We start from the raw sequence: 23,489 nt of genomic DNA, 5'->3' as shown, positions 1-23,489 counted from the left end.
AGATTTAAAAATATAGTTAGAAAGTACAATGAGGGTTTATACTCATAAACGTTTATTAATAGTGCTTCCAAATTTACATTTACAGCCAGTCCTCCAATCAAGCGTATATTTTATACAAGAAGAACAATAAACTCTCCGTCACTCTTTTAATTTTTTTTACAAAATGTTTGTAAGTGCTTGTAACCATCATGTTTCTCATTATATGTTAAAGCTGATAGTTATTGTAATAGAACGAACGTTTTACCTTTATCATGACGTAGAAATAAAATAAACATTTATTTAAAACAACTTTATTTTATTCATAAATTAGCAGACGTAAGTATTTAAAAATTTGATTTACAAAACGACAAAGAGAAAGAGAAATTTGATTGAAGCGACATGACATGAATTTATTTTACCATTACGAAGATTAATAATCGATACACACTGATATGTAAACATTAGCATATTGGCTAGTCAACTAGCAGAGTTCTGTATTTTCTTATATATATTCTATATTTCTATATATATATCTTATACATATTACATAAAAAACACTTTTTAAATTGTTCCGACGTATGTAGGGCCAGTACAAGCTTGATCAAATAAAAGAAAACTGCACGGCAGGTTAAATATTATGGCCTTAATATCTTCGAATATTTTCCTGCACTACAGTTTCGAAATTATACGTAAGGTTGTCCACATTTGTACATGTATAAACGTACTGTTTTGTGTTCCTAATTTAACTTAATTTTCGGCAATTCACAACACTGAATAACTGTGACTCTACGTCCATTGAATTCAACAGTCAAGTATTGGAGATTACTATTACTTTGTAGTATGGATTTTTTTTTCACGATTTGCCAATTACGTCATTTCGATCAATCTTGTACTAGCGTCCTTTGATTTGTCATTATTCTGATAAACAAAGGTACATATATACTATTATGATTATTTTTGATTGTTTTATATAATCAAAACGTATATCTTCATTTATATAGCAATTACCAAATTCAGTTAATGAGATGGATACTCTTTAGCCTTTATGAAGTAAGTAAGGAGGTCGATGGGCAGCGGGAATACAATCGTTGAGTTCTTCTCAGCAGATATTGTGTTTAAAGTCTGTAAAAATTGTTTTAAATGTTGTTTTACATAATCACTTAGAAAATTTAAAATTGTGACCAGTCTTCACTGTGCGACATCATGCATTAAGAACCAAAACGTCGACGGCGTGTGACACAGAAGACTGATCACCTAATCGTCAAAAAATCGCCTATTATAAAAAAAAATGATCATGAAGCATACATAAATTTGAGACCCAAACTTAAAAGGTCGTAACGCCATTGGTTGTTTTACAAGGTAATACTATTCGCTGAATTGATCGAATGACCTAGACCGATGACGTCATCATATTCCGTTTTACGTAACGGTCATGTTAAATAATAACTGAATAATTGTTAAAAGTAACATAATTTAATAAACGCGACACTAAGTACGTGGCGGCACACAAATAATCACTAATCATTTAAGTTTAATAGAAAATTTCAAAAGCCTCCTATATTAATATAGTACATATTAAGTAACTACTCTGTACATTTAAATATAAACGTTATACAATATTATCAGCAACAATTCAAAGCTTATGTTTTCGTTATTTTTAGACTACATTAAAAAAATCAGTTACGCGTTCTGACATTGGAACGAAATTATTTAGTCCGAGATTAAATTTTAAAGATATACCTGTAAGTAACGGAGTTGTAGGGCTGCGGGGCTGTCACCGATAACCTCGGAGGCTTCGCGAAGGGCTCGGGCCGCTTTCTGCTCACCTTCAGCAGCAATCACCTTGGCTCGAGCTTCCCGCGCGGCTTCAGCCTCAGCTGCCATTGCTCGTTGCAGTTGCACGGGCAAGCGAACATCCTTACTGTTAGCATATATTATAGAAACAGTGGCTTTTTTTTTCCCTTTCTTGGCCTGCACGGTTTGTCATTTTGTAAAATAATGATACCGCATATAAAAGTGTAGTGATGTACACAATACAATAATTGACGAACAATCGCGATGTATGTTTATGTTCATTCAATCATAATCTTGGTGTACCAATTAACGAATAAATTATTGATTTTTATTTAAATAAATACATAATTATTCATAATAATTCTTTATTAATTAGAAACATCTGCTTTCTTTATAAAAAGTTATTATTTATGTTTTTATTGTAGTATAGTTTATAGTTTTTTTGTGAACTTTAAGTGAATATATTTGTTTTGGTTTTCCATCAAAATGGATCCTAAGCCAAGTACATCACAAAAAGACGTGGATGTTTTCTTGTCCCCAAGAAAAAAACGTCCTCGAAAAGCTTTCACTGTCACTGAAAAAGTAATGATCAGCAACACCTGCAAGTACGTGAAAAATGAACTTTCGATCCGGAAATATTCTATAATAATAATATTTCCGTATCGAAAAAATTCGCAACGTCACTATTTCTTACTCGTCATAACGTTGCAACACTGAAATTGTCAAATCTGGAATCGAATTCGAAGTTTGAGTATAGTTTATAACATTTTTTTAGAAAAAGTATCAACAATACACAGGTCTCCTATCAAAATAAAATACTTTAAATCTGTGTAAATACTGATTTGCATTGTAGTATGTAAGATTTATTAGTTTGAGCACCTGAATACCTAGTTTCTCTTGTTAATACTAGTTATATTCTATTATTTATACACATAAACCTCATTACAGTTCCATTGCAGCATCTCTATAATATATAAGTAAAAATCATAGTCCTCTAGAATTATATACAATTAAATAATACCTATATCCAATAGAACAGCGACAGTAATCACTACAATTTAAAATTACAATTAAATCCAATGGATGAAAGTCTCCACAAAACATGATGATTTTATATGTAAATATATAACGAGCTATAACTTATTAACCACACGTCTTTTTGAAGCTCATGTTAATTGTTGATGTCAATTCATTCAGGCCTTAATAATAATTAGTTTGTAAGTAGCAAAGTTATTTGTCAGTACGATATCCAAAAACTGATAACAAATGCCATGTATCAACTGTATGTTCAACATAGTTTTTCGATTTAGGCCAGCGTTCCGGGAAAATGAATGTTTCCCGAGATGGAACTAGGATGTGAAAGCGGGCGTTATTGTCAATCTTTATGATGAAATCTTTTAAAAAAATAACTAAAGTGGAAAAATTTTGAGGCAGCTTTATTTCAGATAATTATTTAAATTTATATCACCGGTATATGACGGTTTTTTTTTGTAAACGTTTTTTCATTCATATGCATGCTAAGACGCATCTAAACTGAAAAAACGAATTTTGATTTTAATTTTTTTATTGATGGTTTTAATCAACTAAGCACACAAATAAGTAGGTACGATATTTAATAAAATAATATCAGAAATGTGGACATGAGTGACTATTTTTTAAATGGAAATGTTGATTCAATGTTGGGTGATTATTAAATAAATAAACAGACTCAACAATATCGTGTTGGATGTACATATTATATGCTCACATTGGCCTTGAACAAACGACAGCATATTCATTGCCGAAAGCATAATATATTTTTATTAATGCATTGTTTGTTTGCACAGTGGATGGTTATGAGGCTAAACAATATTAATATAATCTAAGTCCAAGCCAAACTAAGAGTACTACTTGCTTAAGTAAAAACAAAGGTTCCATCTTCACCATTCCCAGATCCCCTTGAACACACACAAAAAAATTCGTCAAAATCGGTCCAGTCGTTTGAGAGAAGTTCAGTGACATACACACTCACAGAAGATTTATATATAAAGATTATATTTTGACAGGATCACATTAATAAAGTATGAGTATCGAATTATAAGCATTTCCATCTCAGGGAATTAGAAGTGGGTTAAAATAAGAACTTAACTAAATGTTATTACTTTGGGCGCGACTGGTTTTTCATAAGAATTCAGAAGGAATCAATTTATAATATACGCACGTGTCTTGATATGAATGACATTGGGACATGCAAATACCATATGCATCTTAATTATAGAAACATAAGTAATATTTTATATTTAATGCATGAAGGAAATAACTAAAATATATGTTTTAAAACAAAAATAAAATAAACAATTCTGTAAATGTAGCCTTCATTTTCTTTGACTTTCATGACTTATGCATGTAGGTAGTAGTAGCATAATAAAGTAGCTAATTACTTTTCAATCGTTATTGTTTCTGTATTGATTGTCCCTTTTGATTTAATTACATACGAAAATATAGTGTGCCTAATGATAATTTACTGAAATGATTCAGAACAACCGGACAGTTAAGTCGAATATAAAATCACATTTCTCAGATTCACATGAAACAAAACCAAAACATTAAAAGTCTATCAGCTAACTTGTCAATGTGAAACCTAAATAAACTGAACTTAATTCATTGTGAAACGAATCTGGACTTTGCTCCCATGGCTACGGAAAATTTAATTGCAAATCCGATTTTAAAGTCTCCACATGGAGACACACTAAATATTTATTATATCTCTTAGAGGTTCTGTTCGTTAATTATACTATTGTTTCTTGTTAAATAGCCAATGAGTTAAACTTTATCTTTTTTTATTTTCCCCAGTTTCGAAAACAGCCTATTCGAATATATAGGCACAACTTAGGTGTACTCTTCAATAGGCTTAGCTCGCTAAACATAAAGAAATTGCGGCCATATGTCTGCATGTTAAAAAAATATTAATAGAATGTGTGAATACGTACATTTCAACTCGTTCCACCTTAATGCCCCATGCTTCTGTTGCCTCGTCTAAAGAGATTTGCATATTTCCTGAAATGGTTTCCCGTTCGCTTAGTATTTCGTGTAGAGGTCTAGTGCCCATAGTGTTACGAAGCGTGGTCTGAGCCAAGAGGCGTGTCGAATGATGAGCGTTTTCTACGTTCGCTATGGATATTGTAGCGTTATGCACTCTATAGTATACCACAGCATCCACAGATACAGTTACGGAGTCCTTTGTGAGTACCTGTTGAATAAATATTAACGTTTTCATATTCGCAACATGCTTACTGCGTAGAACAGCTATGTAATTTCCAACGCCTATTTGCACCAAGACAGCGCTACGAACATTAAAAGGTCGAAGTTGGGGTTTGTCGGTAAATGACATCATTTGGTGGGCTCTATGTATATAATTTAAGTTATATGGGATGCTGGCTGGTTGGACGTCTTTTAGACATGGATATTTGACACAAAACAGATATGTTTTAATATTAGTGTATTGCTAAGATCCCATTTAACTTGTTGCCCTGTAAAAGTTGTTAAATCAATATTAGGGTTTCGAGCATATATTAAATGCAGAAAGAAAATTTAATAGAAGCACAGCCGTGATTTGAACGCACGACCAGGGTTGCACGTTCAAACCCTTAGGCCAACCACCCTTCTTACAACGGTCCGAGCAAAAAATACCGCGAGTTTTTAATTACGTAACCTTGAAACGCGATTTCTAAGAATTTGGTTGAAATTATTTAACTAAATGGAATTTTCCAGTGAAAGCAAAGAGAAATATTTTCTTATTTCACTTTGAATCACTTGTAAGTAGCGCGATTATTTCGTCAAATCAAATACCTAGATTTTAATGAAAATAATTAATATTCTAAGACCGTTGCAATAACCAGTTTACAATAACTGAACAGTCAGTGGACAAAGTACACAAACACAAAATACAATGAACCGACCATAACGGGATCTTTATTACATTATTTTAATAATATTTCTACTAAAGAATCAAATAAGATGCTACATATATAATGTTAAATTCATTGCATAACAAGCAATGGAAGAAAGTATCAAAAAACACAAGGCCCCGACATTCGCATATGACGGGGTAAGGATTGGCGAGCTGAAAGCTTCTTACAGGTTTTAGTAGGTAGGCATTGTAAATTATGTTTGAGTGGGACTCAAAATTTAAAAAGTAATAAATCTAATGGGATATGAATTTGCTTTATTAATTTTTAATAATGTTGTTTGAGCAAAATGCCGCTGGGATATGCGTAAAAAAAGGCCGTGTCCCAAGATGGTTCCAACTCTACACTTAAGAACCAACCAAATACAACTAAATTACTGAACATAATGTTCAGTATTTTAGTTCAGTAGTCATAATTTATATAGCTCTATATTTTCAGCTTTCAAAACGTCGGGTACGTTGTTTAGCATTTACAGGTAGCCAGATATATCACCTTATATTTAAACATTTTCAAACTAAACGTATTATCAATCTTACCTCTTGAGGTGGAACGTCGTAGGTTCTAGTTCTCAGGTCTACCCTCGCGTAAGAGTCAATGCATGGCAGAATAAAAAATATTCCTGCGGGGGAAAAATATTATATTCATACCCCTGTTGCTAAATCCATGTTTTTGGCGAAATAAAATTGTGTATCTGTATTAATACTCACCAGGGCCTTTTGCTCCTCCTGTTAGGAGCCGTCCCAACCGAAATATAACGGCCCTTTCGTATTCCTGAACGACCTATAAACAAAATAATGAAGATTTTAATCGCTAGTATTTCGTTGATTAAATTAATAAAAACTTTTTGGAAAATAAATTAGTAAAATAATAATATAATAATTTCGTCGTACCATTAATTAGGAATATACCTCTGAAGGTTTATACATAGATGCATCTTTAAAGACGGGAATATAAGCATTTTTAATAATCTTATAAAACTGGAATATTCAAGGGTTGAACATAAAGAGAAACGTGTTTAGCTTGGGACAATTTTTATAGGAAGTTTGACCTAAATAGTTTTTCATTCACCTAGTCTTGTAGCATACTTGGAATTGCCTTAGGAATCAAGTGATATTCTTTCTTATGCAGCCTGCAGTTATGCTTTGTAACCTAACAGTTGTCAATCCTAAGTAGTTAAATGGTTTGCATACGTGTTCCATGACCTATATTTAGAAACTTTAGTTAATCAATAATAACGCACGGGTTCTTCACCTGAAAAATCACGCGTAACTGATACGAGATATTTTATAGGAAAAAAAATTACACACCAAATTGTAAACCTGTTCCTGCAAGTTTTGAGAAGTCGGTAAAAATATACTACGCCTTTTTGTAATTAGGTACGTCTGGAATTTAGAATGTTATAAAGTGGGAGATAAAGTATGCCTGGTTGTATAATGCCATGAACTTGATCATAACAACTTAGGCGGTGCACTAAAAAGATTATATTTTATGTATGAATATTGTTATATTTATAAATAGTATAAGAGATAATGTCCTATAAACCCTAGGTGGGGCAGAGGGCGTCCACAGTGATTCTCCATCGCGTTCGGTCTTGAGCCTCGTATATATACTTAATTATGAAAGTAATTAAGTAATAATTATAAATAGTAGATTATCTTGTAAACTCACATAGTATTTATTATGCAATATTTGTTGTAACTGTGATCATCTTCTAATTATCCCATTTACGTATTCATATAGTCGGGAACGCTAGTCACATAATTCAAGTAATTAACATTAACCTACTTTAGCCAAAACCAAGGTGACTTTAATTAACGACAGTGTTTGCTTGGCTATCAAAGGAAATTTTTATAATTTACAATTCAGCTCTCAGTTCCAGTCTTCTGCTAACCTAGTAATTTATTCTTTTTAGCGCGCTCGTATCGCTTGCAATGAACCCTATTGGGATTGCCTGTGCTATTATAATAAAAACTGCTGCCCTATTTACAAGATGACAGCAGTTTCCACTTATGAAGCTTATCATCTTCAAACTATCAAAGATAATCTAGCTCAAGCACATTAGTCTAAAAATAGCTTATACAAGAATTTTGATTCTAATAAATTTTATAGTTACAAATTTTTGTACATAAAAATTTCCTAGTTTATTTCAAGTGCGCTACTTGATCTAAATATTAAAGCTTTCAGTTCTCATGTTGCGAGATTAAATGCATATTTAAAATTCTAGAGTTCGTAAGCATAGATTTTCTGATCTTATTGCCTTCGTGATCTATTCAAGTGTAATTCGATTGTGGGTTGAATAAAGTTTAGAATTTCTCTTGCATTTAAATGCAAACGTATGCTTTTCTATTCAATGCGACTCGCTTCAGTATTAAGCTAACCTGCTACGTAAGTCTACTTTGTGTATGTGGGTCAGTATTTAATGGCCACTGTTCGTAGCGATGCCTGAATGCATTGAAAGAAATAAATTCTAAATATCTTCTGAAAGCTCATTACCACATTCAATGATCTGACAATTAAAAAGTTTTACAAAAACTAATGCGTTTATATCGTTATTGTGCGTGTAAGTGGCATGTTCTGGGTTCGATACTTGGTAATACAATTATTTTTTCGGCTTAAAAAGCCCACAAGACTGATATGATATCGGATGCAAAAGAATATTCACGGTCCTTAAGATCCGTACAAAAAAATTCATACACATATTTAAAGCGAATTTATTGAGATTTTTACAAGATTAAATACCTAAACCGCTGTTAACATATTTGATTATGTGTAAGAAAATTTTATTAAATATATTAAAACGCCAGCTTAAGTAGGTAATTGATCATATTTATGGGAAATCATCATTCTCATTTATATTAAGAAATAAAAATTGATTTAACCCCTGAAAGGAATTAAATAAATTCTAAATATCAACAGTACTATAAAACTAATTATTGTTTAAAAAAATAATTAACGTTGGCTACATACATAAATCATGTGGTAGTCCGGGTAAATTCCTATGATATCCATATTTAATTTTTTTAAATTAAATAATATCGAAAATATGTCATTGTAAAATCTTAATAACACACGGAACATTAAAATTTTAAATTTTAATGTTAATAATTAAAGGTATAAACACAATTTTACTGTACTTTTAACGAAATAACGTTCGCCTATAGACAAATAAATGCGTTCGTATATATCAACGTACACACATGAATATATTGAATTGTATCCAGTATTTAATCTATCAGAATAAGAGCTATTGGATGTGAAAAGTAAAGATACGCATAGCAATACATAAAAATATTTTACCTTAAAACACACGAAGAGGGAAAAAGGCATCGTGACCACTACTAAAATCCACGATAAAACAACAAGAATCTTTCCACATGTTTTCGATTCTGTATCGTTATCATCATTAGCTGAAATGAAGAAAACGTAAATTATTTAAAAAAAATAAAAATTGTAAGACAAAAAAATATAATTACATGTCGCTATTGTTGGATACAAATGTTGGCGACTGGACATTTCCAACACAGTTGTCATTTGCGTACGGATTATTTCGATAAACGTAATATTCCGAAGGCAATTTGTAAACGACTGACACGTATGTATAGGGCAAGTTCATTTTTCAATAAATAATTCATGTGAGAAACAACAACTTGATGAACGATTCCAGAAATAGTAGGTATAAATTGTAACGTGTTTTATTAAACTTTTAACTCACTCGATGTTTCAGCAACCACCATAGTGGTTGAATCAGAGTAGCGCGCCAGGATGCCGGTTTTCCTGTACGTCCGTCCCAGCCGAAAGTGGGGAGGTCACTGCCAGGAGGCTGAGGCGTCATAGACTAAATAAACCCTTATCAAAGGACGTAAAAGTTTAGCTTCGCGAAATTAAAGCGAAAGCTCGCTTAGGGGCACCTATTTCCCATAAGTAATTTCTATTAACAAGCCTGCTATGGTACAATTACATGACATAAATTCACATTATTTATTTAATTAGTCCTATAACTAGACTTATGAACACAAAGTATATAAAGTTTGTCAAATACGTTACATGAATACTAGTAATTATATTTTTGTAATTGAAGTTTTATTTACAATGATTCTTATCTATATCTTTTTAAATTAATAAATATAAATATATATATACTTGTATTTCTAATTTTTAGTCTTTGAGAAAGGATTTGTGGTAAAACTCCGTCGCTTTACGAACGTGATTCGGAGACTGATAATATCTTTATTACGCCTGAACAAAGGATCAAGAAAACCGTCGATAGACGCGTGCTAAGAATTTTCTTCACTGAAAAATTTTAAACCTGTTTAATGTGTAATTTGGAGATTGGCCATAGAGGACTTGAAATATAATTAAATGTATTTCTATGTTATTCTGTTTAAAAAGATTAGCAGTAACATTTTCTGTAGCGTTGCATCTGAAATATTTTAAACCATCTGGCCTAGTAGTTGGTAGTTCCGGTACTCCTGCTCCCGTGTTTAATTTAAAACACGGAAGGCGGTTAATTACGTAATTACGAGTAGATAAAGTTTTATTGCGTGAAATTATGTTGTATTCGAATTGTGCGTATTCAAATGTTATATACGAAGTGATTTTAAACCTATTTTGGGATGTCTTTGTAAATATTTATGATTGGTCACTGATTTTAATCAAAACTAGTATATCTAGCTAAATTATAGTTTATAAAGAATTCTAGTCTTAACTTATAAAAATAATATTTGAAAATAAGTAGTAGTTACTGCTATATGCATACTTAAAAATAGAAACTATTCACAATATGAAATTATTTATAATTACTAAGATTTTTTAATTTCTTTACAAGTAGATTTATCAAATAGTTTAAACACCCATTTAATTTTAATATTTATTTTGTGCTTAAAAACGGTGTAATTTTTTGCGAAATAAAGCTTCGTCTCTAAGCATCTTTTCAGGCAATAAATTTTATCCCGCAATTTTATGAGGATAACGTTTTTAGCCGCTACCAATATTCCTAATACTGATAATTTCTTGGGAGTATGTTTCGTATGTCAAGTTACATAAGTGCTATAAAACGAAATGCTCTAAACATGAAGATTAAACTTTTATGTAAATTATAAATATTATATAATTAACTAGTTTCCATGAAGTCTCTAGAATCAATTGACTTTTTGATCGTTGAGACTTATTGCCAGGAATGTATGTTTTAATAATATTTAATAAGTTAGTTTAATAAAACCTTATATGTAACCAAAACTAGTATTAGATATAGTAATAAAAAATGTAGTAGGTAAATTAAGGGGGGATGTTTTTATTGTATTCTCTTAACAATGTCACTTAAGATCTCACAAGATCTAAAACAAAAGTGATTTATTATAAAAGAGGGTGTCAGATGTAACAGACTCTAATATGACGAGGAAAATATGTATTTCCATATACAACGCACTTTAGAGATAACATTTACGTACTTCCATTTTATCATAAGAATATTTTTCATGTCATGCATCCGTCCAGTACGTCCAATTTAAATTCGTTTAATGTTTTAATAATTTTTGGATTTTATATATAAGATATATAGGTTTCATAATTTTCAACTTGTGATGCTCTTGAACGCAATTAATTACATTATCGATTTTATGCCCACAGGGTTTCAGGTCTGATATCGTGCTATGATATAATGCTATCTAAATTAGCCAAGGATCGGCTTCAATTTAAAACTTTTAATTATTTGAATTATTCTGAAAAGGTCGTCAGCAGTTTGCTGGCCAGCTCAAAGCCTTGAGTACAAAGCGGCTACGTTTGACGTGAGTTAGAGATACGATATACCGGATGTACGAAGTACGTACGATAATTTTTTTACTGGTTATCCTGTTGGATCTTTTAATTTCATTCTTAATATAGTATACGATACTATGATACGATAATTTTACGTCCTTGGTAAAAGGTGCCAATCGTGTGAACAGGGGGCTCGCGAGTGCGTTGCCGGCCTTTCAAGAATTGGTAAGCTCTTTTCTTGAAGGACCCTAAGTCGAATTGAAATGTTTCACAACAATTTAATTAATATGATCGTAAACTGTGCAATAATTTTTTTTAGCAGTAAATAATTATGCGGACGAATCCAATCCAAATTGGATTCATTACAACATTTTTTGGGTTAGTTACAGTAGTCTCCTTTCACGAGATCGCGTAATAGAAATCGACCCAGCGACATGTCCGCACCATTCCCGAATGAGTAATGAGGCTTCAAACGTTGAATCCTTTTTTTTTAGTGCATTAAAAAATCTTCATTAACTGATATAAATTTATTTATTATTTACACGATTGATATTTAAGGGCTGCCACAAATGTACCAGGAGCAGTCTCTCGATATCTATGATTACTATTTGTACATTAAATGCATCCTTAGGCAAGAAAAATAGAATTTACAGCGTTCATATTTTATATCTGTAGTTAAGGTAATATTTTATAAAGAAAACTCGCAGACTGTTTCCATACTATTTATTCATATAACATTATTTGTGCAAGGTTGTTGTACGTAGTTCAGACAAAACCCTCTATTGTCGACGTCCACCGGCGCTTCAATATTGTCTGTATGAAACCAAAGACGAAATGGTTTAACTGTAGCTGAAAATTTTACAAAAGAAAATAAATAAAGATAACTTACAGGGGTTATAAGAGTTTCATGTAACATTTATAAGTAACGTTAAAATCTTTAAGCGTTTTTAAAAAAACTAGTCAAAGAATTCAGATATATTTTACAATTGATAATCTAGGTACAACTATTTAAATTATTGTATAAGTTAAAAGAATGTATTAGAATAGTTAAATTTCAGTCACTATTAAAGATTTATAACATAATTTTTTTTTTTTTAAGATTTATGGCTTTCATTTTTCGTTACGAAAATTATTTATTTTAGTTATATAATTATTATTTATATTAGTTAGTTAGATATAAATATACATTGTGTTCGTCAGTCCTTGTTTTGAAACAGCACTAATTCTTTTTTGAAAGGAAAAGTAATTTTTATAGTGAAATTAACTATACAATACTGACGTGTATTTTTATAAGTAAAAAAATTATTATGGTGAAGAAATGAGTCCTTTAGAAATCTGAATATAAAATATAAATTTTGCTTCAACCAACGATATAAAAACCTTTACAACTGGGAATACTCGTTAGTCAGATGCGGTATCATAAATTTAAAACAACTTTTATTTAAAGGGGAACGCATGCAGCAAAGTTGCCTTTACTGGCTACTGATATTTGTGACATAGTAGGTGATACATAACTCTCTAGCAGACTACAAATACTTAGATATTATATATTTTTTTGTAATCTTTATTGATAATCATTGTGATAAAATTAATTCAAATTAATTAATCATTGTCAAAGTACCTATAAAGTTGTGTCCTATATAGATATATTTTGGAACATTTTGCTATGCTACCCTAGTTTTCTGTGATTTTTCTTTATGTTAACGTCGGAGATCAATTTATAAATTCTTACGAATAAATAAAGGGGTTGATTGTAGAGGATACATAAAAATTAAGGGGTGTAAGTATTTTCGTGTGGTTTATCATAAAAAAATAGAAACACTTAAATTTTGTCTAAAATTAAAATTTTTGGTGTGGACTCCTTATCACTTAGGGGTTTGATAGATATAGATAGGTCGTAGCCGATTCTCAGATTTACTGAAAATGTATAAAGAATTTCATAAGATTCGGTCGAGCCGTTTCGGAAGAGTATGGGATCGAACATTGTGACACGAGAATTTTATATATATAGAAATTTAAATAGTCTTCTGTGTTTAAGCTGCTGACTTTTTGTGTTGAAGGCATGTATACAGACGTTTGTGTCACTTAGTTGCTATATAATTAACATTTGTCATTCGTTATTTATTTCCCAGATTTAGCAAATAATAGCAGAAATACAAAATGGCTACATCAGCTAAGAGAAATATCACCAGAACATTGCAATACAAATCTCCTCAGGACTTTGGTATTCCATATTTTTGTACGTATTAGAGTCCTGGTCAATTCGTACAGCGGACCGAAAAAAAAATAGGCATTCGAGATGTGGTTTTGGAGAAGATTGTGGCCAATACCATGGACTTGAAAATCGAACAATTAAGTCCATTCTCAAATAACTAAAGATAGGACTAACAATCAATTGGAATAACAATACTGCCAGGATAGAATCGAATAGTTCCGCCAATCAAATAATGGCAGGGACATTTGATGGTAGGAGAAGTCGGGGACTATCACCTTATCACCCGTTGCTCTGACCAAATTGAACCAATTATGGACAAGTAGAGGATAAAGTGGCTTGGACGTAGCGGGTCGACCCATCGGTTAGGGTTCTCAAGATAGGCATGACCTATAAGGACAAAGAAGAAGGAGAAAATCAAGCAATACATTATTGAGTTACCAGTGTATCTAATGACTTAGCATCAAATCTCGTTTCGAATCATTAAACAGTACTTTAATTTTATGTTAAGACGGCCAAACGCTGACCAAGTTCTTATGCCTATCAGATTACTTTGTTTTCATTTCTCTTTCTGGGCTCAGTAGTAATCGGCAGAACAACAAATATATTTTTAAATTAGTAGATGATAAATTAAGTGATTAATAACTTTAAGTAATTTGACAGTTAACAGAAGGTATGGCATCGAGGGATATTACTAAAATGTACAATAATGGACCACACCTTTCATTCGCTAAGTACATTCAGTCTGCAGGGACTACGTACTACATATTACTATTACTATATTGAACAATTCTACCAATATTCAGCCAAGTGGGCTTTTTTGTAACCTCACCCCTATTTTTTAGTCTAATTTGACCGGACTATTAAAATTAAATTTCAGGATTAATTTAAATTTACATAAAATTTTAGATTATAATATGATTAATTACTTACTTAAAACCGACGCAGATTGCATAGACAAATCAGCTGAGAAAGTCCCACCACAAATCCTGTCTGTGCATAAAGCTTGCGCCGGCTGTATTCTACCAACATTTGCGGCACATGGTATTAACAGCCAATCGTTGGCACAATTATTTGGTCCAACTCCAGAACCTATCATTGAGTTAACTGGTCCATTACTGTTGCCACTTAATGTGAATGAACGCGATCGATTGTTAACTGAAAAAAAATATTATGAAAACATCTCTCGAAGTCAACTGTGGGTATGACTTCTAGTATATTTATTAAAGTACACCACATCAAATATATTGTTTTTATACAGTATACAATTTATTTATTCTAAAGTAGATGAAAATTAAGGAGAATTTTAGAAAATAATACTAATAAAAATATTATACTCCCAACAATAAATTTTAGTTTTTGCTAGTAGTTTTCTATCTAAAAATCTTTTTCGCTTAATAGTTATTTACCTAACAATGCAGATCAGGTATCCAAGAGGCGTTTAGCAATGCTTGAAATTTTAGCATTTATTGATATTAATGTAGTTAATATCAATAAAGTCTTAACTTTTAAAAGATTTATATTTTTAAATCATAGAATTAAGTGCTAAAATTTTAGTCCTATTTTCTAGCGAGGTGTCTGTTCCATGATATCCTCTTAAGCAGAGAGCATTGTTGGCACACTACCAACTTATAAATTATGTCTGTTCGTACCAACTAATCTTCACGGGACTTGTCGGAAATGGGCTTTTAGACTTAGATAAGACAAGGAATAATTAACTATCAATACACAAAAAGAAATCATACTTATTGTTCTCTTCTAATTAAAAGTAGTATTGACGATGTGATGAAATATTTACGGAGTTTACGGGGAAATATAATATTTTTTTTATTTTTTTTTATTTATTCTAACTATAACTATATTATTGTCTTTTTGCTTTGCTCTTAGTAGTTTTATGTTCTTCCACTTCGCTTTCAATACTCTAGCCGAAAACAAGAAAATGTCTTAGGTCTACTGGAAAACGAATTCTTTTTATTAATTCGCAGACATCTAAAAACCGATCGCACCTGAGGAGCAATTAATGCCCTATCCAATAAATCGATTACCACAAGAGGGTTCAAGGAGAGTGTTTAGCAAGGTCATACAAAGTGATATTTAATATTTAGCCAAAGACATTTCGTTATATTCGTAACAACGCAACGATAGAATTTCGGTTAAAATTATTAAGAAGATTTTATAATGACACAGTGTTATTTTTATTAAATTGGTTTTAAGACATCATCGTCCGATTTTAATGTACCAAGTAACTCCTCCAATACCGTTAGAGTAACATACACATATCTAATATTTTTACATGGAAAGGAGGCGATTAGTTCTTTTTTTACTTATTTTCCACTTATACTATATAGCTTAGGACAAAGTAGTTAGTATCGCAAAATAACTCCTTCAAAACATATGACTCCTATACTATGTTATCACCGAAATATGTCGATGGCACTTTCCTCTATATTCTATGGAAGGTTACATACTAACCAGTGTCCGGACAAGCTGTATATTGAATTCCGCAAAAGTTTCTTTCCATTCGAATACAAATACCATAATCTTGATTACTTAGCTGTAAGCCAGAAGTGGGGTCGTAGTTAAAGGACCGCAATTGACCGGAAACTCCAGTGTAATATTGAAGGCATCCCTCGTCCGCTGAAAATTATAGAAATTAACCTTATAAACTATCGTTGATACTATTGTAAAAATACAAATAAAAGACATTTGTATGGATTGATGCAAAGGGTACAAAATGCATGCGCCCAGTTTTGTGTTACCATTCTAACAATAAAAAGTCGGCAAAAATTGTATTTGGCAAGTTTGTTTTTAATTAATTTAATTTTTTTTTATTTACCACATCAAATTACTAAACAACCTAAATATTTGTACAAAAACTTTCTCTGGCGTAGTAATGCCAACAAGTACCAAGTAAGGGGTTGTACTCAGAAGCTCGCCATTCCACAGCATTGGACGGCTTCATTTCGAGGGAGCTTAAACGCGACACCACGAAATATTAGAACGATGAAGAGTCTTAAATTAAAGTCTTATATTAGTCGTAGCTATCTATCATCTATTAACTCAACAAACATCCCACGAAATTTAGTTTTTAATAATTAACAATTATTTTTAACTTTTAATTTATAGCAATAGCACATACGCATTACACATTTAAAACGAGCCGAATAAGAAAATATATAATATTATTATTTCTCAATTTAATTTTTAATTTTTTTTCTTTGATTATTGTTATTTTGTGTTTGTGTTTTTAGTTTGCAATAAATGTTATGTCTGTCTTTCTGAATGGAATGAAATTACCTAAATATCTTGTAAAAATTTCTCGTATGACGAATAAAGGCATCATTTAAATCATTGATATTCAAAATATATAATGTTGGGGTAAGTGTACAAATCTTAACTTCAAGATTGTGCGTATAAATCTCCATAAATACTTTCGACGTGCGCCATTTAATCAATAGGATAAGGTAGTAAATATTAATTCAAGAATCCTTGAAGGGCTCAATTTAGTTCAGGAATCCCTTATTTTTTTATTAAATTCTGATTCTCTTTACTTACCTTTATAAATAGTATCACAGGGTATTTGAGTAACTTTTACTTTCCATATCCTTTCGAACGATGTGCCACCGGAGACAAAAGTCAATTTAACAGGGTTTGTTGTACCTATTCCAGCATCAATGTACACTGAAATATTTTAAGTCGAAAGGTCTCATTTTGATATTAATTACAACCTTGGGTAGGTTGTGCTATAGGGACTATATATGTATAGGATTAATAGTTATATATTTAAATATAAATTTAAAACACCCATCCACTGTACTTACGAAGTTTTGTTAATGGCAGCAAACTTAGATATTTGCATACAATTAATATTTTATTAACAAGGTCTATCTATACAATACTTACGGTATATACTTATCATTTTATTATATATATGCGATACCATATAGGAATGTGAGCTATTAAGCCATATATACTTCGCTGCATCGTTGGTATCCCGAAATATCCCCTTCATAACCCAAGTGTCCTATGGTACCACATATAGCAGTCTAATACTGAACAGGAAAAATAGCGTGAAAGATATCCAGTAAAACATCAATTGAAAAATATAAATTATTTATGCAACTACTGTAGATCTAAGTTATATAAATATGATCTAAATTCTATAGTTCTAGTAAAAACAATTAAATTTCCTTAATCAGTAAATCATTTTAGGCTTCAGAGGAACCACCATGAATTTTGTTTGAAATTACCTGATTTTAATTGAAAGAAATAATTAAAATGTTTTTTAAGTACACACGATACTTGATGGCAACTAAGACCAGATTAAGTTACGTGATCGTAATGCCCGTTAATTTAGTTCACGATACAAACTAGCACAAAAGATCAGCCTTTAATAAACCGGCACTTACACCTCATGGTAGTCCACTCAGGTCATATTAATTAAACTACTCACTGTGACTGCCCTGGTTCATTCCACAAATAGCAGGCACTGGGTTACCTCCAGAAACAATGAACTGATCTCTATTACAAACGTTGTTCGTTTTCTCCGGACCGGCTATCACAAAGCGATCGAAGTCTAATCTAGAAAGTTAAGTTTAAATATGTATGTATTCTGTAAGTTAAGAATTTATGCCGATTAAGTAACTCGGGCGTATAACGCAGAGGCCTTATCTCACTTTTTTGCCCGCCTAAGATCGTATAAAATGACTTTAGGCTAGTATAGAAGACAAGGAGAACGACAATCTATCAATTAAAATTACATAATATTTTATACTAAATACGTATGGATGCCGAACCATGAGTGAGAGGTTACCCATTCAGTGTTATTAATTTCACTTTATATTTTTTATTCGCTCGGTTAACTTACCCGTGACTTGTAAAGGTCACTTTTCACAACTTTTATATCAACTTGATACTACGTATTGACGTGTCGTTTCCACAATAATGTAACCATTACCTTATTTGACAGACGGTTGAATGTGATTTGTTTATAGTAAGTTCACACGAGCCAGTGCCGTCATATGGCGAGGGATATCCAGAATTGACAAAATATGTTCCATTCTCCGATGTTGTGCTGCCGCATGATGTCATAACTTCAAAATAAATATTTTAGGGTATTAAATCGAATATAATATCGCTCGTAACGCGAGGGAAAACGTCATAAGGAAATCGGTATACCTTTGACCCAAAAAGTCGACAGCGTGAAGCGGTTCATCACCTCCTAGGAAGCTGAGATGACCGCATATTAAAAAAGCAAATATCACGAAACAGAAATCTCAGGTCAAGAACAACGATGGTAGCGCAATCGGTGGTGTTATAATGTTTTTAATATTCATAATACTTACAAACACAACAGAGACCGAAACCATTAGCGCAATATCCATTAGCCGAACCGCCTCTGGAAGAGCACTCACGCGCAGCCATACACGTTCCATTGTCACCCGATGCGCCAGCGCAACCACCGTTAGGAAATGTCACGACCGTAAACAGGGAAAGAACTATAAAAGTTGTTAAAAATTTATCTCGTATTATTTCTAAAGGACCTGGATGACCGATTTTTTTTTATAAATCGTGTTTTTTGGAAATATTATTTAAGTACGAATTACATACTTATAAAATTATGAAATATGAATATAATTATCGAATAAAGATAATTATATTCATATTTAAGTTTTTATTTGACTGACATCTTTAAACGAGCAATTCTATGTTTAAGTTGATAAAACACAAATAAAATGACATTTTCTAGAAATGATTCCTAGCTAAATCGATTTATCGCCCCCGAAACCCTCTGTATACTAAATTTCATGAAAATCGTTGGAGCCGATTCCGAGATTCCAATTATATATATATACAAGAATTGCTCGTTTAAAGATATAAGATATTATTTCTAAATATAAAAGCTCAATAATTAATTAATTAATAATTCTAAATATATTTATATTTCCGGATATAATTCAGCATTATTTTAATGCGCTAATAGCTAATAATAGCGCTCGCTAAGCATACATAAAAATAGTGAATATTTCCAGTTGTAGTTTTGATTTAAAAAAACGTCTAGCATTTGTTTTAGTAGTGTGTGTGATAAACTTAAAGTACTTACACCTGCCCTCCTTCTGCACTGGCCAAAAACGAGATTCCGTTTTCCTTAGATCTTGAAAACTTTTCCTAATAAAACTTCGGTTCATTGGAAATATACTGAAATTTTTATTTTTCGTTGTCCCGGTATTAACATCAACGCTTTGGCACATATGTAACAAAAATATGAAAAAGCAAACTCGTGTCATCGTGTCACAATGAACACCAAAAGGAAAATGCTTTCTATTTATAATATAACAACGGGAAGGAGAACAATGGCATAAAATTTCTCTCTTCATAATTTGATGGTGACAATGTCTTTGAATATACATTTATTGCACGCATAGTGGTTCAACAGCTCGGAACGAAAATTTAACACCAATAGTGCGAATGAAACGTTTCACACCCAGATGACGTCACAGAATAATTAGTGTGTAACCACTAGACTGGCAAATGAGAACATGTAGAGATAGGCCTGAAACACATTTTGAATCGCAAAATGTGTTGGTTAGCGCAGATTAAATTACAAGCACTCACTGTTGTCTAAGCAATGTAGGTGTGTTCCTAACATCAAAGAGACCCGTCTATCTCTGTCATGTCTTATTGAGGTGTGCCACACAATAACCCATGTTAGACCCCCGGTGGCAACCAATATAATTCGTTAGTAATCCTTAAAAATGCTGATTTAAATAAAACGAGATACCACAACATCTATTTTTATTACAACACACAGTCCAGAAAATAAGGAGTATCTAGTAATTGGGCTTTTAATTATGGTATTGTACACGCTTTAGTTAGTAGTTACACAGTAAGTTATTTTTTTTTCACGTAGTATTGGAGTTTTAGTCAAATATTTATCAACGTTAGACTACTCCAAGTATGTTTTTATAAAATAAATGAATGAACTTGTATGAAAAGTTCAAACATATTAACAAAATACGTAGCTAAGAAGACTCGATTCGTAACATGGGATTTTTATACTAATAAAAATTTACAAGCAATTGCTATTGTTTCTAATACTGGTTTTAAATATTGTTAACTGTTTATTTTAATGAACACTAGCGTATACACATCTTAGCTTCGGAGTATGAAAAGTTTCAAACAATCTAATGACATAACTAACAAAGAAGGTTCGATTCGTACCAGGGATTTTTATATTACGAAAAATTTACAAACAATAGCAATTCAATACTGCAAACATTTTTGGAGTTCATAATCCTAAATGGATTATGGATAATTATATCCAATATATAATATAGGATATAATTATATATAACAGATGGTGTTCAATTTATTGAAAGTGGTAATATATTGTTTTATAGACGTATTACAAGTTACATAACCACTTTCTAAATCTATAAATAAATCTGTTGAATTAATATATATAACGATCCGCCACACGTGTCAAATTAAAAGTCCGAAAACGTAATAATTACTTATTTCCTAACAACAGACATAAACGATTCATGCAACTATACTGACGGACTTATAAACTGCATCATACTTCAGGATTACTTTGAAATGATTTTTTTAATAAGTATGCAAACTTTTTAGATTAAATTATATAAATATGCAGAGACTGGCCCTTAATCTTAAAAAAAAACAATATTTAAAAATAGAACTGCAGTTAAACTAAAAAATGTAGCCGGGAAAAGAAAATTTACTCGTATAATCAGATTTGCGTGTTTTTTTTTTAAAATTGATTCTTATTGATTTTTTATTCTTTTGACAATTGAATTATTGTTACCAACAGAATTGATGGGTGAGCTACATCGCTACATAACAGAGATCTTAGAAGATCCTTACATGGTGCCTTACATGCGATTTATAGGCGAAAATGTTACTATAATACAGAATAATGCCCGGCCGTACGCTAATGCACAAGTTTGACAATATTGCGAAGTGGTTGGGATACGTACAATGAATTGGCCAGCGTGCAGCCCGGATCTTTATCCTATTGAGCATCTTTGGGATAATTTAAAAAGAGCTATATATGCGAGAAATCCTGTGCCTACGGCAGGGGCACCACTAAGAATAGCACTTTCAGAAAAATGGGACAATTTTCCACAAGATGTTTTAATAACCCAAATCAAATCTGAACGGAACCGATTAGAATCCATAATAAGGGCACGTGGGGGTAATACACCTTATTAAAACAAAAAAAACTCTTGCATAATGCTTGTGTCTATTGTTAAAACAAATTTTTAATTAAACCAATTTCTTTAAATTTCTCATTTTCTTCAAAAAAGTTAATTTTAATTTTAAGGACCCTACGCTGTTTTAATGTTAAAGAATCAATCTAGACGTTTCAATTTAAATCTGTGTAGAAAGTTTACATACTTGATTAAATATTTATTTCAAAGTCGTTTTTTTACTTTGATGCAGTTTATGAGTCCGTCAGTGTATAATAAATTGTATGAAGCGTACAATATCTATTACATGTAAAATAATTAAGCAAAGAATAAACAATTTGTTATTTTTATATAGGTATTTCTAACTGACTTTAATATTAACTAAACTATTTAATATCTATAAAAGGAACATCTACAACATTAAATATTAACCCCTATTAAACTAAATCAATTTCGTTCCAATCTTTTAAATACAATCATCCCGACTCTTTCTGCTAAATTATGGTTAAGCGGTGATAAAAAGAGACATATTACTTGAATAGTTTGATTACTTATATTGAATTAGTTTGATTTGTTTTGATTGGGTGTCTACAGTATTAATACATTTCGCTTTAACATAATATAACAATCTAGGATCAAACGTTATCCGTTGTATTAAAAATATAATTCTTATATAAAATATGGTAAATATTTACTTTAGAATGTTTTAATTACTATTATATAATAATAATTATAATAAAGAAACTATAATAATTGTTTAACATTTTTACAGACTATGGAGGGATCACATATAATAAAAAATGTTATACTACGGTAAATTATTCGTTTAACATTTTTGGTATTACACTTAAAAGGCTAACCATAAGAATCCTATTAATACATTCCGAGAAGATTTATGGATACTTCTATTTGTTAAGACAGAAAAACCTAATTTTGATCAAATAAGCAAAAAGCAAGTGTAAAACATATATCACATCTCTTACAAATTACATATAAAGCTGTATTATCAAAACTAAATTAATAAAAATATATACCTATAATTTTAAAGATACTAGACAATCTTTTCTATTTGTAAAGAATCAGGCCCAAGTTTCGTTATTCTGGGATTGTTTCCTGAGTTTGAAGACTTTTGTCTATTGAGTTTATCGTAAATGTAATTTGTAAAACCCCAATCGGTGTAACGATATTTGAATCTTATACATATAGCTTTGTTAGTGAATGATTATTTTGTATATTGTCAATACTTAATACAAGAGCTGTTTTGTGATTGCGCGTGACATTTATCAAGCGATAGACACAATAAATATTTACAAAATAAAGGCAAACATTTAGTTTTGTTTATAAGCACTATTTACCTAAAACAGTATTTTGATTTCTAATTCATATATACATACATATTGACAAGCTAAAGCAATTACGTTTCATTAGACACCAATTTATCTAAAATAATATTTTATCTATTATCTGCACCACATACACAATATATATCATAAAATCTATTAGGCTCTCTCAAAAATACATTCTCATCAAAGGCACAGTCATCCACCAACCAGTTTTATTGGTTCCATTATTCTAACATAATATAATATATAT

The 23,489-nt window shown here is 31.2% G+C and overlaps 2 protein-coding genes across 2 annotated transcripts; both read right to left on the bottom strand.

Annotated features, from left to right (window-relative positions):
- Nucleotides 1-289: 289 nt before the first annotated feature.
- LOC111000725 (band 7 protein AGAP004871) lies at nt 290-9,296 on the bottom strand. Its single transcript, XM_022270282.2, has 7 exons — nt 9,194-9,296; nt 9,018-9,127; nt 6,428-6,500; nt 6,257-6,339; nt 4,743-5,002; nt 1,720-1,900; nt 290-1,101 (listed from the first exon to the last, which is right to left on the bottom strand). The coding sequence occupies exons 1-7, from the start codon at nt 9,249-9,251 to the stop codon at nt 997-999; spliced, it is 870 nt and encodes a 289-aa protein (XP_022125974.1). The 5' UTR covers nt 9,252-9,296; the 3' UTR covers nt 290-996.
- Nucleotides 9,297-12,183: 2,887 nt separating this feature from the next.
- On the bottom strand, nt 12,184-19,968 carry LOC111000489. Its single transcript, XM_022269938.2, has 8 exons — nt 19,790-19,968; nt 19,032-19,184; nt 18,644-18,779; nt 18,140-18,267; nt 17,242-17,367; nt 16,159-16,323; nt 14,620-14,844; nt 12,184-12,323 (listed from the first exon to the last, which is right to left on the bottom strand). The coding sequence occupies exons 1-8, from the start codon at nt 19,935-19,937 to the stop codon at nt 12,202-12,204; spliced, it is 1,203 nt and encodes a 400-aa protein (XP_022125630.1). The 5' UTR covers nt 19,938-19,968; the 3' UTR covers nt 12,184-12,201.
- Nucleotides 19,969-23,489: the final 3,521 nt, after the last annotated feature.

This window comes from Pieris rapae, chromosome Z, assembly GCF_905147795.1.
Source record: "Pieris rapae chromosome Z, ilPieRapa1.1, whole genome shotgun sequence".
Lineage (NCBI taxonomy): Eukaryota > Metazoa > Arthropoda > Insecta > Lepidoptera > Pieridae > Pieris > Pieris rapae.
The sequence above is the reverse complement of the archived record's forward strand: the minus strand, read 5'-3'. Positions and strand labels throughout refer to the sequence as shown.